We start from the raw sequence: 18612 nt of genomic DNA, 5'->3' as shown, positions 1-18612 counted from the left end.
AGTAGATTATTCGAAGTAAAATACTACTCCGTACTTCTTACAATATAATATGCAAATTAAATTTTTCGATTTAAGCACTAACACACGCGCCAAAATAGCTTAATAATATATCTTGAACTGACCCAGTACAAGGTGGGAAATGAGGCGAGTTTCTAAATCGTTGCCACCCTAGCTGCCAAGAATCTTCTCCCAATAACCCGGGTTTTACACTCGATGCACTTTAGATATGGGAAAGCGTCTCGGTTCCATTACCCGTTGCTTGGATTGTAGAATTTGAAGGGACGCGGTGGGAGGGGATTTGGAGAGGGACAATTCCCTTTGTTTGGTTTAGCAAATCTTTGATGGTCTGATCAAGATGCTAAAGGCCGATTTCAGTGCTACTGCAATACGATTCAGTATTCACAGAATAGTGTTGTCATAAAATTCTGGATTTTCACTTTTGCACGCGGTCACCAACTTTGAAACAGGTTTATATAAATAATGAAAAGAAATAAATTCACTCTTTCAGAGTATCGAGTATAGAGTAAATCAAAAAAATGGATTCTTCCCATGTAGAATCCTTGAACCAATCCAATACAAGTACGATTGCTATATAAAACTGAGAATCAAGCAAAATGAATGAGAAAGAATGACACCAAAGCATTCCCAAAATCCTGTGTGGATATATCTATCTTCCATGAATGATTATATTTGTTCCAATCTTAAAGACTATATGATGCAAACTATGACTGTAGACCATCAACAGAGCTCCAAATGAAGATGTTATTCTTCGATAGTCATGTCGGGGAAATAGAAAATGTATAGAGAAGTAAACTGAACTGGAAATCACAGTCTTCTGATATAAAACCAATTGTTTGATAAACCTTCTGTCCTTCGACAGGCAAAACCTACATACACCGATGATCGGAGATGGATGACACCTACCAAACCTGCAAATAATTTTCATCAGGAACTATATTCCAAAAACATAATTGAAGGCTATAGCAGTCAACTAGCTTTACATATAAGATAACAGTCTGCGGATATTACATTACATTAGTGCAAGGAAAACTTCTACTATAAGTGTCTTGAGGTTTAAGCTTATTCCATTTCGATGTCCTAACATTTCAGAAATTCTACTTTTGGTTCTCAATTTTAGACAACTTCTCACTTTGTTTCATCGTCAGTTCGATGAATCAAGGGGCAAATTTATTTCAAGCTATCAAATGAGAAAGCAAACCCAGAACCATACAACAACAACATACTCCAGTGCCTCAATGGCTCCCGCAAATTGCGGGGTAAGGAGGGGTCGGATGTACGCAGCCTTACCCTTGTGTTAGCAACACAAAGAGGCCGTTTCCGAATGACCCAAAATGAAAATTGCGTCGAGAACTGCATTGAAGGACCGCTACTTCACAAAAGAAAGAAGCGCAGCCACTCTTGATTTATTCCATTATAAACCCAGAACCATATTGCAGCAAAAAGATTTCATGTGAACAAAGTGAGATGTTAATGTTTTATTCAAAGTTCACCGAGTCTTTGTTGTTTTGCTCAATGCCGCCACCAAATTCGAGGTCAGTAGAACCTTTATCAGAAAGTGAAGTTTCGAAAGCCACTGAAACACAGGAGAGTTTACCCAAAATATAGCTACATGGCCTACATCTCGAGCATGAATTAGAGTCGGATAACCCAACGATCTCTCCCTTGCATAGTTAAATATGTGTTCCATCAAACAAGTGACTTGTTAACATCATTCAGCCTAAAAGGTCGTCTACTTGGGGAAGGTACAACCTTGCTTATAAACCAGCAAAACCACTTCCATTTCTTCGATTGTTTATATATATACTACGTAATACGCTTGAACACAAGTACCAAATACCAAACACTATAGACCCCAACGGCAGGAAAAGATGCAAGAAATATTCCATGAAGATGCAAGAAAAGGTCAAAATCGATTTACCCACATAAAATGAAAACCGACAAAATGGACAGCTTACTAGCTTGTTTGGTTATTCCCATAAGCCAAATAGACTTTTTTAGCTATCATCACATCAACATTACAATTATTGGTTAGGATTTTATCAAGTCTTTTAGTCCCTAAAAGCCTAAAATGATCTGGAGTCGGCTGAGATCTTTAATTCAAGCATAAAGAAACAAAATTTATCATAAGTTAGAGATGCGCAATATCATTTCAATCATCGACAAATGTCCAAGTGATTGACCAGTGACCACTTCTAAGTTCTAAGTAGACTGTCAGGTTTCTCTATAGCTTCTATATTGAAAAAATGTGACGCCTTAATTCTCAATGTAGGACTACATAAAAGTAGTGATACGTGATGAGATTGAACCACCGAGGAGATTATGACCAAACAAAAAAAAAAAAAAAAAACTCAGAGAATATAAGAAGCTACCTGTATAATTTGGCAACACCAGTCAGCAACGAGATATTATGCTGATGCTATTACCCGTCTAGACAATGCAAAGTATTACCATATATACAGTATACTCAAAGATGCTCCAAAATTTGATTTAATCTTGGAACTCTCCTGCGAAACAGTGGCTCCAACCTGAAAGACGGAACCCCAATCTTCCACCTTTTTGCATCGTACATCTCATGCCATGCCTGAATAATTTCATCAATTTTGAACGCCAACCCTACAATAGAAGAAAACCATTAGGAAATAAGAAACCATTTCAAGGTGTCAAAAACGAAGAGATTCATTGCCTCAAAACGTCTCTTTATAAAACGGTTTTGTACAAATATATCATAAACCATAAATAACATGCAGTTTTCAGGTGCTACTTTTTATACTGAATATTGATAAATAACATGCAGTTTTACATTAATGCATATGTAAAACTGTCTTAGTGAGTATTTTTGTTCTTTCATGAACAAGATGTATAGGAAATTTACCTATCGGAGCAGTGTTGCTAGAACAATGGTTCTTTATCATAACAGTTATGTCTGTGTGGGAAGCACCAGCAAGTTCAAACTTTTCGACAGCAACCTCTAAACATTCTTCCCAAGATGGCAACCCTAACTTGAACTCAGTCACTGATCGCTCGTACAGCAATGTTCCCCACAAAATGTATATCTGTGACCTCATAATTGCAGCCTGCTCCAAAGCTTCATTTGCAGACAAATCTCTCAGTAGACCATCCAAACCCAATTTCTCTAGCTTAGCCTTATACTTCTCTTCCTTAGAGAGTCCATTTAAACGTCGCTCCTCCATTTCCTCCCAAATTTGCATTCCAGCTTCCATGTTGTCCTCAGCCTTGTTGTACAACAAAAGAATCTCTTGAGCCGCATCATGCTCCACATCAGAAGCTGCCTTCTGAGCATAATGCCAACTCAGCTTTGCTTGTTCAAATTGCTGCACCCCTAGGGCAAGGTGGCCTTTATAGAAGTCGGGTTTGATCTTAAGGGCTTCTTCATACCTCATCCCGGCTTTTGTGTACTCCTTTTTTGCCCACTCAAAGGCTGAACTAATCTGTAAATGCAATGATTCTCCAGAATTGTCCTCTGAAATGGGAGCCAACTTTTTAGCCTTAGACATATGAACATTGCCCATATTAAACAGGGCCAAAGCTGACATTTCTTGAAACTTATCAGAAGCCATGTCAAAGAGCTCCTGTGCATCTTCACTAGAAATCGTGTCTTCGATAGCCTCTGAGTAAAGCTTCATTCCAACCTCATGGAGGTCCAAGTATGAGTCTGAATCAAACCCAACATGATTTTTGAAGAGCTGTGCAAATTGGATAATCCAACTGTCAACACAAGTCGAATCTTTCTCATTCTTTATATCATCATAAACTTTCTTCTCCGATTTCAAACTTTCCCCGTTAGCAAAACCATCATAAACCGGTTCTTGATCAGCAGTAACTGCTGAAATATATAGCCTCAGAGAACCATGTGCTTCACATAATCGTTCCGCCTTCCTCAGTTCTTCAGTTGTGGTAATTGTGATAAAATCACCTTCACCATCCCTATATTTGACAAGGGCAGCTTCCAAAGTAGGAAATCGGTCACGAACAACATCCCTCATTAAAAGCACATTACAATTAATAGGCAATTGTGCACACCTTATGTCATCACCAAGAACCAACTTCACAGTCCTAGCAACAATTTTCTCTTCCTTAACCCTAATCTTCTCTTGCACAACCTCCTTATCCTCGGGTTTGGACTTATCCTCAACCTGTTTATATTTTAACTTAATATCCCTCTTTTTCTGCTTAACTTGCTGAGGTTTATTCACAACTTCCACCTTCTTCTCCTCAACAACAAGTTCATGTTTAGTATCCTCAACAACAAGACTCCTCCTCTTCTTCTTCTTCGACGACCACTTCTCCTTGACTATCTTCTTCTCTTTTGGAGACATTGGGGTTTCACGAGAAGGCGTACTACTTGGAGAAGTAATCTTTGAGATAACCTTTTCAGGGGTTCTTGCAATTTCAATCTCCTCCACCTGAATACCCTTCTCTTCCATAATCTTCTTCAAGCCATCACTAATCTCTAAAGCATTTTGGTTATTAGGTTCCATATTCAAAACAAGACTTACATCCCTCCAACCCAACCCCACCATATTCAAAGCCTCAAAACACTTGGCCCTCCTCAACAAAGCCTTGCTATACTTAGGGGCAACCTCCAATGCCAAATTACACTCGCTTATCGCTCTCGGAAATTCCCCTAAACCCATTTGCATATAACAAGCAGCCATATTTGTCCTCAAACTAGCTACCTCTATATGGTTATTTGGAAGCAATTTTAAAGCCTTTTCATACTTTAACATGGCCCCTTCATAATCATGTTTCTGAAATAACTTATAACCCTCTTCCTTAAGCTCCTGAGACATAGTAATGAAGATGGCTGTATCTTCATCAAATGCTTTTGAGGTTCTATTTGAGCCTTTGCTCGATTTCGAACCGCTTTCTTGCAAAGGAGTTTCAGGTTTCTTCTTACCAATTGGTTTCCCCATCACTAAATTAACAAGTTCACTAACTCACTACCCAAATCTCAAAAATTGAGTTTTATGAACACCAACCAAACTTTTGCCCAAACCCCAACTCCTAAAATCAACCAAATATGCCCAAAAACATAAAAAAGTTCAAATCTTTCTAAGAGAAATGAACAAATTACGCGAAACCCAACTCCTAAAATCAACCCAATATGCCTCAAAACACAAAAGGTTCAAATCTTTCTAAGAGAAATGAACAAATTACACAAACCCAACTCCTTGAGTCGAACAAATATGCCAAAAAAACATAAAAAGTTCAAATCTTTCTAAGAGAAATGAACAAACTACACAGAACCCAATTCCTAAAACCAAACCAATATGCCAAAAAACATGGAAAATTCAAATCTTTGTATGAGAAATGAACAAATTACACAAACCCAACTCCTAAAATCAAACCAATATGCCAAAAAAACATAGAAAGTTCAAATATTTCTATGAGAAATGGACAAATTACACAAAACCCAACTCCTAAACTTGCCAAATTTGAAAGATAACAAACAAGAAGAATACGATAAACAAGAAGAAGAAAAAAGACACAAACTTTAGCTCAAATTTCCAAGTTGTAACAACAAATTGAGCAATAGGACAGAATAAATTACTGAAAAAAGGGAATATATATTAATATTAATAGAGGAATAAAAGGGAACAGAAACCGTATTTCGAGAAGACAATATATGAGAAGAATTGTGCAGCAGAGAATAATGTGGGAAATGAATAAAATAGTGTGAAGTATAAGAAAAATAAAACTTGAGGTGTATGTGTAGTGTAAGAAAAACTAAGAAATCTTTGGTCTTTTTCTTTTATCTTTATTGGTTTTTTTATGATTATATGATGAGATGAGATGAGATGATGAAAATATGCCAAAACTTGAAGGCAAGCTACCACCGTCCTCTTCTTGCGTAGGCTTCTACACTTGCCTCCAACTTGGACATTTTCAAACCATACTATAACGGTTTTAGACCCACGCGATTTGTTCAAGCGAGTGAGAAAATTATTAGAGAATTTTGGGGGTGATTAATGATTATGAAAGTTCAACGTAAATCCGTGATTTGTATTCCATGTACTCCCTCCATTCAACTCCACAAGGCCATTATCTCTTTTGCACACTATTCACAAGCGGACATTTAACATCAATTTTCTCTCGATACATAAGTGAAAATATATTCATGTGAGATCTTATTTGATTCGTCTTTAAGAGTATATTAAAAATATCTAACTTTTATAATTTTTACAAATACGTAACTAAAGATATTTGCCAAGTAAAAGATGCGTTGGCAAACGTGATACAGCATAATGGCCTTGTGGAGTTGAATGAAGGGAGTATATTGCAATTTTTCAAAATGTTTAAATAGCTACACGATCGTCTATGACACCTTTTTACGGGGTAGAGTTGATTATTTTAGTCGGCTCTATATTTTTTTATTTTTTTTAGAGAAAAGAACAATTCATTAATAGAACGTCATACGGCACTTATAAAGAATAATTATAATCGAAAACAAATCTAATGGAAACCAAAGAAAAATAATTTTCTTATAAACTAGGGATCTCAAAACAAAGATTCGATTAATTCGGTCATGGCCCTATTATCGCTATCTTCATGTAGCTTTTGAGGGGATCCTTCGTTTGATTTATGAGATAAAATTTACCTCTGACTGGTTCCAAAGATTGTTGACAAATCACTTTTACCCTTTGAAAGAACACGCTGCAAACCATCAACGAACTACTCTTGACCATATTACTGATGAAACTAACCCCATGAATAAATGGAAAAACCCCGAAATAAGGGACGGAAAAACGATTCTCACTAAAAAGGAGACTTTTATTGAATCAGGACATTATTTCATTTTTCTTGTGATAAATCTGGTTACCATTTACTAATGATACACAAAAGTTACTATAAAGGCATGAAGCATAGGAGTATTCTTAATCTTAATTAAGTAATTAAGAATTCAATGTATGGCAATCCCTTTCACACAATGGAAGTTGATATTGTATCTCAATCGAAAAATTCACTGAAAATTCCTCTCAAATATTGAATATCCGTAATTTTGAGCAAAAATTCTTGCTAGAAATTTAGAGAAATGAGGGTTTGACTTTTCCTACACATCTTTATTAGAGTTGGCCATTAACACAACTTGACCCGGTCCGACCTATCATTGGCCCATTATTTTAGGTAATTTGGCTCGGGTCTGGCCCTGGCCCTAAATTTTCAGATGCTCTGCCATTTTAGCAACAAAAAAAATGGTAAGGCTAGCCCGGCCCGCCTAAAACAGAACACGGACCTGGCCCGGGTTATATCTCCCACAGCCCGGCCCAACCTGCCTCACTTACGAGCTTGGTCAGAAGATCCCGACCTGGCCCGAACCCGGTCCGAGAACACCTCTAATCATTATAAACAGTAAATATAATATGTTTGGGTAATGAACACAAATTCTTATTTATGAAACACTTCTAATGATTTTGTATATAGATAAAGGTTTTATTTATATTAAGTTGTACTTTCGAATCTCTTTATATTACATTATTTCCTACAGGCATTTCCTTATTTTCCTACACTAAACCATGGTAAACTTTCAAATCTTTTTTTATGTTAGCGTCTCTTTAAACCAAATGCTAGGTATAAGAAATAGTGAAATACTCCCCTTATCTACAAATATTATCCTACAACCAGTTGTATATTAGCATTGTACAACAAGTTCAAAGTTGTTGAGCTCTCATATAAAGTTGTTGAGGTATTTTACAAATTATTGAGCTATTTTACAAAATTATTGAACTTAATAATTATTCTTTTAAACTCAATAACTTTGTATCATACCTCGATAATTTTGTTAGTAGAGCTCGATAACTTTATAATAAAGTTCGACTACATTAAATAAGTTGTATATACAACCAGTTGTATAATACATTAACTGCCCCTTATCCTACGGTTATTGTTCCTTTTTTTTTTACTTTGTGAGGATTTAAGAAAAATAGGTGAAAATACATATTCTATCTATAGAGTTAAAAAAGTTGAGACAATAATATTATTATGGTAGGGAGGGGATACTTAATAATTTAGGGACAATATTATATGTTCAAACTTTTTCATTGCCAAATTTAAAAAGAGGATAATTAAATTTTGAAAAAAAGGAAACAGTAAAATTGGGATGAAGGGAATAGCAAATAAAGTGCCACGAACATATTTTGGCCAACAAAGTTTTATGTGAAGTCCGAACTAAAGGGCATAGAAAGTGTTAGCTAAGATGGACAAGTCGCCATCTTTTTAGTTATTAAAATCAGAATAGACAAATAAGCAAAATGATGAATGGAGTGTTTAAGAAAAAAAATACTAACCGCTTTAATCATAACAGGGTTAATAATGGGGGAATTAATAGTTACTTAACTCGTTCAATTGAACAGGGCCATTTAATTTGAAATACAATAAAATAAAATGAATTAAGTTGGGAATAACCATGTTTCGTTCTGATAATCAGGGCCGGTTTAGAGGGTGTTCAACCTGTTCAATTGAACAGGGCCCCCGATTTTGAGGGGTCCCATAATCTGAAATTCAGTCTGTTGCATATGTATAGTATATAGCGCGAAGTAGAAGCAGAGAATGATGTTTGTCGCAGTGTTGTTGGTAGGATTTGAACCCCCAACCAAACACCATAAGTGTGAAGGTAGAACCATCTGATCAACAACATTATTTCTTGCTATTTAGTGGAGTAGTGTTTTTATATAAGAAAATAAAGAGTTTCTTGTTTCGCCAAAAAAACTTGCGTTTATTACGAGTTTTTTTCGTAGCAATTTACAAATTTACATCATATTTGAGGTAATGTAAATATTTTTGGAGCCTATTTTTGAAATTATGCACAGGGCCCCGAAAACGTCGAAGACGGCCCTGCTGACAATAACAATCACAACATTCCCAACCATATCTTAGCTTTAAGTAATTTTTATTTTTAAAGGTATTTATATATCATAAAAGGATGCATGAGGTGTTAAAAAATAAAGCCGTTAAAATATAAAATGGGACACGAAAATAAAACAGATAATCGGAACTCTTTTTATTTAAAGGAAGGCAAATCAAGTCGCCCATCATTTAGCTAAACTTCAACAATTGACTTAGATATCCTAAAATGGAATAGATAAACAAATGACCGAGATGGAGGGAATATATACACTCTCTAGTCTCTCCATCCCGATCATTTATTTATTTTTGATTTTGGCATAAAAATCAAGTAAAATTGAGGGGACCAGTTATATATATTGTTATTGAATGATAAGTGGACAAAGACGAATTTAACTATGTCAATGATCAAATTACAAGTATTTTCAAATTAAAATGGTAAATATATTATAAACAAATAAATGGGACGAAAGAAGTAGAATTACACAAATTCTCATTTGTGACGGACATATCCGTGATAAGTTTGCGACGGGTTAAATACTACTCACATGGGGAGATAAGACAAATGTAAATTGTTTAGGGAATAACATTCTCTTTTGTCTTATCTAGCCATGTGAATAATATTTAACCCATTGCAAGCTTGTGACGGACATACCCGTTATAAGGGAGTCTTACAGGTAGAATTATACTCCCTCCATTTAACTACACACTACCATTATCTATTTTGTACACTAATCATAGTTAAGCATTCAATTTCAATTTTCTCCTAATACATAAGTGAAATATATTCATGTGGATCTTGTTTTATTCGTCGTTACGAGTAAATTAAAAATATCTAACTTTTATATTTTTTACAAATACGCAGCTAATAATATTTAGCGCGTAAAAGATGCGTTGACAAACGTGAAAAAAGAAAGTGATAGTGTGGAGTTGAATGGAGGGAATACTTCCTTGAGTTATGGGGCATATTAGGTGAAAAGATGCGGGCCACGCGCGGGTGGTATCAAAGTGAAGGATGAAGGCCAGATAAGTGGAGGCGCCTTCCAGCCTGATTCTACTCAGATTTCCCCACCTGGGCCTGGCCCACCTCTTTTACCTTTTTTATTTGGGTTTGCTGTCGTCTCATTTCCTCATTTTAGGTCATCTCCTTGGCCCACTTATAACCCGATATGTCCATCCTCCACTAATAATATTTGCACAAATTCTTATTTGTGACGGAGGGTATCCGTCACAAATAAGAGACGGGTACCATATTGTCTCACAAAAAACCCATAGGGGGTGAGAGAAGGAGCACATGGGGTGGGTGTCCACCTTGTCCCCTCTACCCATTTCCACTCACAAAATACCCGTCGCAAGATCCGACCCGTCACAAGCAAGACTTATTGTAATATTTGAATACGAAATTTATTTTCACAGTATAATTTTACTTATTACGGTATTTATGTGATTAGAGTACTTTACTTTAAAATTCTAATGTCTACATTTGGAAAATAAACCATTTGACTATTATTTGTAAAAGTGAAAAAATTAAATGTGAATTCACCCTCAACCATATTGTTCCCATATTATCTTTATTTTTGTTTTTATTAAAAAAAATCAAGTAAATAAGAAAGTTAAGAAATATTCGAGATAAAGCTTGTACATGTAAAGATCTACTATTAACTTGCATAGCTTAAAATGAAAAAAAAAAAAAGTTAAATGAATGAAGTATTCTTATAAGAAACTATTAGAGCTGAATTTTTTTTAAGAATTTATCACCAGAAATTAATGTACAAACTACTCGTGTTTTACCATAATTAATGAATGAATTATTCTTATAATTTGCTTTCTAATTAGTTTTTTTATAGTGTACTCTTATAACACATGTTAAAAAAAATTGTAAAAAAAACACAAGCAAATGAATAAGATGAAAAGTTAATTTACCAAAACTTAAGTGCTCCAACCCAACTCATCAAACCCACTACATATATTAAGCCGAAGGTGTCCTCACGAAGGTGTCCTCACACCTCACTCCCAACTATAGTTAGCTGTCTCTCTCTTAGCTTTTGCGTGATTAACTCAACCATTACCTACTTTATTTGTTATAATTAATCGTCTATCTAATGAGCTCACAGTTGGTTTATGTTAACATAATTCTTCTTCTCTTTGCATTTGACCCTTCTCGTATACATTAATATTCCAATCTTGTCATTGTCTATTTCGTCTTTTGGACCGTTGACTAAGTTGGTAGAGTCCAGTCTAATGACACGGTCGCTTCGACTTTTAGCCCGGCTTTATTTTCATCCGTCATTCAGTCTACTCCCTCCGTCTCGGTCATTTTTTTACCGGCCAAAAAAAAGAGGAAAAGACCGGTTATTAGATTAACTGGACTAAATTGAGTGTGTAGAGAATCAAATTGTCTGTTCAGACATTCCTAATATAGAAACGTAAACAATTGATTGAATGAAATAGGTAAACACATGACCAATGGAGAGCGTACTAGGTTATATCGGTCTATGGATTGAAAAATCATGCCCAGTACAAGCTTACGGCTCGATGAAACACCAACCATGCCATGGTTACCGGATTTGCTATGAAAAAAGCCGTTACCGATTCGCGATCCTAAAGGTGTGTTAGTATGTATTTACAATAAGTAGCGAGATAGAATTCGCTTCCAACAATTCGCGATTCGTTGAATACATGAGCGAATCCGGTAACCCTGGACCATGCCAACTCGGAAAACTATCATGCTGGGATCATGCTAGGGTGATGTCCCATGGCCCAAGTTACACCCTTTACCCTAAGATCGAAGCCGTATGGCCCGTACTGGTCGATCATCATTCATCAATTCATCAGCTATTTCAAGACGAACTTTCACATGTGGAATACTACTAAATCAGAGCGTAAGCCAAAAAAACCTTTACAAATTAGGAGGTTGTCTCTTAAAAGTTTAGTGTATAACTATGCATAAACTAGAGCACATCAAAGAGGGGTTGGATTACCAATTACCATTTCTTGTTACATTTCTCGTGACAATTACAACCCGGGGACAACTTTTTACACTACGACTTTGCAACATCAGCTTTTCTCATTAGTACTCTACTTCCGAATGCATCCTTGATTGACATTCTGGCTTGAAACTCGAATGTTGTTAGAAATTAAGAAAGCAGCCGCGAAAGGGAGCACCGATTTTTGCAGTCCCAGCAGCAATTCAGAAACCCCATAATGCCACTTTCCACAGGTTGAGCAATTTCCTTCGTTCGTTTCTGCAGCACTCTCAGAAACTCCTCCGCGCTCAAGTTTCCATCGCGATTTGAGTCAAACACGTGGTAAATGACATCCACGACACTGTCGCTGAGGGAGACACCACACACCTGGAGAAAGAAAACAAATATTACTAAATATTAAAATGAATCGAAGAATAATCAAAACCTTCATGAAGATGACAATCAAGCAGACATAATCTAAGATACGCACAGCACTGTGGAAATAACAGTTTTCAACCATGTTAGGTGGAAGAGTCTAGTATAAGGATTACCGCAAAAACATATACTCGTACAAATTACCGACTAGGAAATAACAGCCTAATGGAAAAAAACATTCTACATGTACTGCTACAAATATTCCAAGCGGAAAAACATTCTGCACATATTGGCCAAACACTTGTTTTTGCTGTGATTAGAATAACTTCAGTATAGGATTTTTCAGTGTTTATTCTAAAAAATGAGGGGAAGCCTATCATCAACTATCCGTGCCATCTTCCTATTTCTTTCATACCAATATGGCAATATACCAACGGGAATCCTAGCTACTTCCTTGATCGGTAACTAAACTAAGAAAAGAAAAAACTTTCAAGCAGTAATTAAGCTAGAAAGAGATAAGTAATGCAATACCCGAGAGGCAGCTCTTTGGAAGTCCGCTTTAGTCAATAAGCCATTGACTTTGCCATAAGCAAACAAGGCCAGTGCAAAAGGCTCCAGCTTCATACGCAGCTCTGCAAATTTACGGAATTCATGCTCTGTAACTCGCACATTACTAAGGTTTGGATTGTTGTCTATATCATCAACCCGATCAAGCAACTTGTTAATATGATTTATGTCAGCAGAAGCAACCATAGAGAGAGCAAAGTCCTTGGCTGATATAGTTCCTTGTGATTTATAGTCGTAGTGGGAAAACTCCAATCTGACAATCTGAGAGCATATTACATGGTCATAACTCCAGCCTATATAAAGAGATGCAACGTCCATGCTAAAATGCTTCATCCCATATATATCGTCTTTATTGACTTTTATGGACAAACGATGTTGTCATTGACCAATATTTTTTTCCAATATACTACCTTTCCAACTTTGAAAATGCTAAAACGGAAATAGTTGTTTTGATCAATTAAATATTGCAAATTGTTCATTTTACCCCTACATTGGCTACATATACTTGGAGAAGTTAATGGTCAGAGCTGGCAGTGATTGACCACAAGAGTCGAATGAAGACAATAAATTTGGGATGCAAGCCATAGACAAAAGAGTGCCTGGTGGAGGAGGGAGGTAACCAAATGGAAAGTTCTAAAACTTACTTCATCATGAAGATGCCTCAAGAATTGAACAAATTTGTCATGATGCAACTGTGTTTCACCATCTTCACCAAAGAAGTACTCAACCACGCCCCCATTTTCTACAGCTCCCCCTATTTTAACCCCAGCACGAATCCCAGTACGAAGCCCATCTCGGTGATTAGCCCCTTGCCTATGCTGAGCTCTCATCAGCGCCATAACTTGTTTAAATTCATCTCTGTCAATCTCTCTAGAATGACGTACAAACTAAGTCAGCATTTTTTATAAAAAAAGGGGGAATCTGAAAAGGGGTGAAAAGATACAAAAAGAACATTTGTGTAGGTATAATAATTATAAAAAAAAGAAAAACTAAGACAATATTGAATGATTCTATAATAACAGTGAGATAAGACGCACCCATTATTGTCAATATCAAACATCTTAAAGGCCACTGAGAAGCTGGATTCTGGAATGCTCAGTAGAGTAACAAAGAAAATGTATCTGTCAAAACAAATTACAATATTTACAAACGGGTCAAATGAATGTCAAACAGCGAAAAAATTAAATGCGTAAAAGGACATTATCAGTTGACATTGTACATGAAATAGAAAGTACTCACTCTTTGAACGATATTAGCCCATCATTGTTCACATCAAAAAGCATAAAGAACTCGGAGGTAGGACATCTTAGCTCGCCTGGGGGCCTTTCTCCTGGTAAATACCCATCTCGGACAAGTTCGGATTCAGAAGGGGGGAAGACGGGGACAACAGCACGCATCAGATCAGATGGCTTCATCAGTATTTCTCCATCTGAATTTCGAACTGATGAGAAGTACTCAAATACCTTTATGATATCCATGGCAAAAATTAGTTACTCGGGTATAAATGTGTACGAGATTAATGTACAGAAACTGAGATCACCTGAAGCTTTAAGTGCTAAAAATGCATCCTCTATGAGATTGTCAAGTTTCATCAAATATTCCACTGTATTAGGATGTTAATAGTTCATCTATCTCGAAGAGCCTAGTATGTATATGAAGAACATAAGGATACAAAAAAGACTAAGATTAAAATGGCTAAGTATATACCTTCTCAGGTGGACTCCTAGTCCTTATACGTTTTTCGTATTTAAAGAAGACCTTCCTCCTATATGAATCTGCGAGAGAAAAGAACAGTTCAAGACTTGAGACGGATAAAAGAAGAGATTTGGAGAGACAACTCACTCAATCCATCCCCCCATCCTCCCTTTGTTCCCTTCCCTCCTTTCCCTTCCTTCTCCCTCGAGTTCCTTTACCTCCCATTTTTGTATCCAAAAGAATGTGCAACGCTAATTAAAATTCCTCCCTCCCATCCCGTTTTCTCAATTCATCGATTGTGTCCATTGTGATAAAATTACCTCTGTGCATTTCCCTTCCCTTCTCTCCCCTCCCTTTCCACTCAAATCCTTCTATTCAAACAAAGGGTGGAAATTGCAAATGCATCAAAAGTCAATTAATACCGAAGGTGTTTAGCACAAAAAGCAATTGACCTTCAATCAAGATTGAAGACTAAACCCTAGAGCTTCAATTTAGCGTTTACAACACTACTCAAATTCATTGCCACTATGAGCAAGTAATAGAATCAACAATAACATCATAGTATTAATCCCAAAACATTGGATTGTTGACCACATAAATCATCCTTTGAAACCGTAATATGCAACAAATTCCTTCTAAACCCTTAATTAAGCAAGTAATACGCCACCACCAAATTAATTAGGTGTCCGTTAACATGAATCATCCTTACAAACCGTAACCAAATACGCAATGAATTAATTTCGAAAACAATACAACATCGAGCATTCATTCTTAAGAATTTACATTGCTGGTTTGACATGATCATTTCGAAAAATTCTGAGAAAGGCCAAAAATGGAAATCCTTCGGAACTCTTAGCTACGATTGACACATAATCACGCTTAACAATTCAGCATCTAACAAAATATCACCATTAATGTAATTACTAAACATACAATCTCCTACAGATCCCAACACAAAACTAATCACAATTCTACTTTTCGCAACAAACCCGTAATTAATAATCCCACCGTCTCATTCATTTGTTTACCTTCGAATTAAAACACCTCCCATTAAAAATAAAATAAGGAAAAGACGAACATACCCTTGAAGAGAAACCTGGGTTTCTTGTAGGATAGAGAAAGAGGAGGATGAGAAGTAGAAGGAGCTTCTGCTGAGGTGGGAGCAGCTGACCAATCAGCAAAGGATAACATTGATTTACAATTCCCTTTAATTCTGCCAATTACATTATCATTAACATCATTCTTATCATTATCATTATCATTATTATTATTATTATTGTTATTATTATAAGGTGAAAAAGGGTATAATAAAGCACCAAAAGTTGACCCAACTGCAATTCCAGATACCCATCTCAATACCCACGAACTATCCGGGTCAACTCCGCCGCCTCCTCCGCTGCCCGCGGTTGTGGAGAGGTAGCGTACGCGGTGGTGTTTGATGGAGGAAGATAGGTGGCGGATTGATGGTTTAGTTGATCGTAGAAAAGACATTGAATTAATGTTGATGAAATGTGAATATGTTTGTTTCGTGTAAAAAGATCTTTTGTCGTAGGTGTTCTCACGAAGAGGTAGACGGAGGAGAAATAATGATTAATGAAGGAAGGAAGGAAGGTATTTGTAATTGTATTTGTGTAATTGTGTTGAGTTTGTAAATTAGTTGTTGAATGATGATAATGACGATTATATTATGTAGATAGATAGACAGATATGGTTGGGGGGTGGAGTTAAGTTGACTAAATAAAGAGGGGCGGACCATAGAATTTGGGAATCATAAACTGTGAGCTCAACTAATCAAACGGCTTCAGGATTCACATTTTTATTCGGCCTAATTGTGTCCTCCTATTATCCTTTCAGAATACGGAGTATTAACGACTAGTAATATCAAAGTTGACGGATATGAGTTATAAGGGTTTTCATCTCTAGATAAGTGGTTTTGGGTGTATTTGATTTTTGACTATTACGAATGAAAAAAGGCCGAATTTGGAAAGACGCTATTCATTAAATTGTCACTAGTATTCCGATCGAGATTGTCTCAATTGTCAATATCACATACTCCTGATCAACACCAAAATTAAGGAGTAATAATTGAGTATTAATCAAACACTAATGATTTGCAAATCAAGACTTTTTTTTTATTTATTTTTAATTTTGTTAATACTCCTCAAAAGCTCAAACCCAATTTTCGGCAAGCATATTACAATAACAACAACGTTACCTCAGTGCCTCAATCGAGGGCTCTCGCAAATTGTGAGGTAAGGGAGTGTCGGATATACGCAGTCTTAGCCTTGTGTTAGCATTACAAATAAACTGTTTTAGAATATGCCCAAGATGAAAATTGTGTTGAGAACGTACTACCAGTACTTCACAATAGAAAGAAGTTCAAACACTTTAGTAAGTTATTTTGTTTTATTACATTATAATTCTAAACCAAGGAATAATGAAACTTTGGCTCCTTAAAAAAATAGAAAATTCGACGAACATATTAACTTGTATTAATCGCGAAAATACGTTTTTGTTGTTGTTTCTCCTAAACAAGTAAGAGACATTTAAATTTTGCTTTGTAAAGCCTCTTGAGAAGACATAAAAGAATACATTTACTTGTATTAGTCCACATTTACTTTGCAACGTGAATTGAGAAAGACACGAAAATAGATAGTAATCTTAACACTTACTTCGTAAAGCCGGATGAGAACACAAAAATTCCAGAAAGACGATTTTTCAATAGTGTTATTAAGAGATCTCTCACATGATGGGGTGAGAGACCTACTGAATTTCTTTTTACCCTATTATATCTCCCACTAAATTAGTGGAAGACGGTCTCTCATGAAATCTACTGGGATGAGAAAGGCATGGAAGAATGTAATTTTAATAAAATTTCATGATTATTCACTCAAATTAGAAACACAAAAACTTCAGAGAGACAATCTCCCAATAACGTTATTGAAATATCTCTTACATGATAAGGGGAAGGAGTTCTTTAATGTTTGTTTTCTAAGTTATGTCTCCCATTAATTTAGTGGAAGACGGTATCTCACAAGACCTACTGAATTAGGAATAACAAAATAAATAGGTTTGGATTGAAAAAAAAGGAGAAGCAAGGTAGTTTCATTGAAAATTACATAAACATTGTTTTGACGTTCAATTTTTAATACTCCCTCCTACTCTCTATTTTCTTCCCCTTTTTCGTGGGTATAAGATTTAAGATTGGGTAGGGTTTGGTGATAGGAGAAAAGAGATGAATAATTAGGAATTTTTTTTTTTGGTGGAATGTAAGATATCATTAATACTCAAAAGCTATTATAAGCTACAAGATCGTCACCTTTACTACAAACAAATATATTTTAAAGACTAGCATAAATAACATTAATCCAGTCCTCCCCCTCAACACTTCTCTTTTGGTCTGGTCCAATACTGAGCCGGCCTGCTTCGCAACTGTTTAGTGATTTGTGTAATCACAACCTCAGTCTCGGCACGATCCCTTCCAGTCTAGCGTGGTTCCTTTGTTGCCAGATAACATGATATGCTGCCATCAGCACTTCTAAACACACCCTCTTCTTAATTGATGACCACTTCCTGCGTCCAATCCAGATTATGCCATTACCTGTGGGAAGACTCTACACAAAGACCTGAAATTATCAGTCTGGTATAGTCACAATGCTGGAACAAGCAAGTGAACAATAGTTTCCTCAGCAGCATGACATATGCAACAATCTGCAATATCACTAATCTCATACCTGTAGAGCCTCTCTCTAATATTCAGAGCATTCCTGAATATGAGCCAGGCTAAGAATATATGCTTGGGCAGACTCCATGAATTCCAAACAAGCTTAGTGTGACGATCCGCACACTTGAACCCTTAGATTTATTTATACTTATGTAATTTCATTTCCCTTGTACATTTGTAGTAAGTATTTTCTTAATAGTTTTAGAATAGGTTTCCATAAATAGGTATATCGCTATTCTGAACTAAACTTGTAAATTCAATGTTTCCTGCTACCAGGACCAAACTATCAAATTTGCCTCTTTGAGAGGTGCTAGTCAATGAAAAACCGCTTCTCATCCAAAAGCTTGTTGTTGCTTGTTGCTTGCTTTCAATAATCGTATTGCTTACTTTTATTGCTTTCGT

The 18612-nt window shown here is 36.1% G+C and overlaps 2 protein-coding genes across 2 annotated transcripts; both read right to left on the bottom strand.

The window, feature by feature from the left end:
- Window positions 1-457: 457 nt before the first annotated feature.
- LOC141612263 (protein PHOX1-like) lies at window positions 458-6032 on the bottom strand. Its single transcript, XM_074430996.1, has 3 exons — window positions 2894-6032; window positions 2391-2634; window positions 458-929 (listed from the first exon to the last, which is right to left on the bottom strand). Exons 1-2 carry the CDS (start codon window positions 4953-4955, stop codon window positions 2486-2488), a joined length of 2211 nt encoding a protein of 736 aa, XP_074287097.1. The 5' UTR covers window positions 4956-6032; the 3' UTR covers window positions 458-929; window positions 2391-2485.
- Window positions 6033-11734: 5702 nt separating this feature from the next.
- LOC141612260 (calcium uptake protein, mitochondrial-like) lies at window positions 11735-16304 on the bottom strand. Its single transcript, XM_074430993.1, has 7 exons — window positions 15569-16304; window positions 14499-14566; window positions 14031-14254; window positions 13829-13912; window positions 13436-13661; window positions 12756-13052; window positions 11735-12236 (listed from the first exon to the last, which is right to left on the bottom strand). The coding sequence occupies exons 1-7, from the start codon at window positions 15975-15977 to the stop codon at window positions 12021-12023; spliced, it is 1524 nt and encodes a 507-aa protein (XP_074287094.1). The 5' UTR covers window positions 15978-16304; the 3' UTR covers window positions 11735-12020.
- Window positions 16305-18612: the final 2308 nt, after the last annotated feature.

The sequence above is a fragment of the Silene latifolia genome, chromosome 11, assembly GCF_048544455.1.
Source record: "Silene latifolia isolate original U9 population chromosome 11, ASM4854445v1, whole genome shotgun sequence".
Lineage (NCBI taxonomy): Eukaryota > Viridiplantae > Streptophyta > Magnoliopsida > Caryophyllales > Caryophyllaceae > Silene > Silene latifolia.
Note: the sequence above shows the minus strand (reverse complement) of the source record. Positions and strands in the feature narration are given on the sequence as shown.

Bases quoted from the DNA above. Each gene is read 5' to 3' on its own strand.
- LOC141612260 (XM_074430993.1), bottom strand. From the start codon at position 15,977: ATGTCTTTTCTACGATCAACTAAACCATCAATCCGCCACCTATCTTCC. The intron at 14,255-14,498 runs GTATATACTTAG...GATATCATAAAG, and splicing joins CTAGGAGTCCACCTGAGAAG to GTATTTGAGTACTTCTCATC. The intron at 13,053-13,435 runs GTAAGTTTTAGA...ATATGCTCTCAG, and splicing joins TGAGGCATCTTCATGATGAA to ATTGTCAGATTGGAGTTTTC.
- LOC141612263 (XM_074430996.1), bottom strand. From the start codon at position 4,955: ATGGGGAAACCAATTGGTAAGAAGAAACCTGAAACTCCTTTGCAAGAA. The intron at 2,635-2,893 runs GTAAATTTCCTA...CTTCTATTGTAG, and splicing joins TAGCAACACTGCTCCGATAG to GGTTGGCGTTCAAAATTGAT.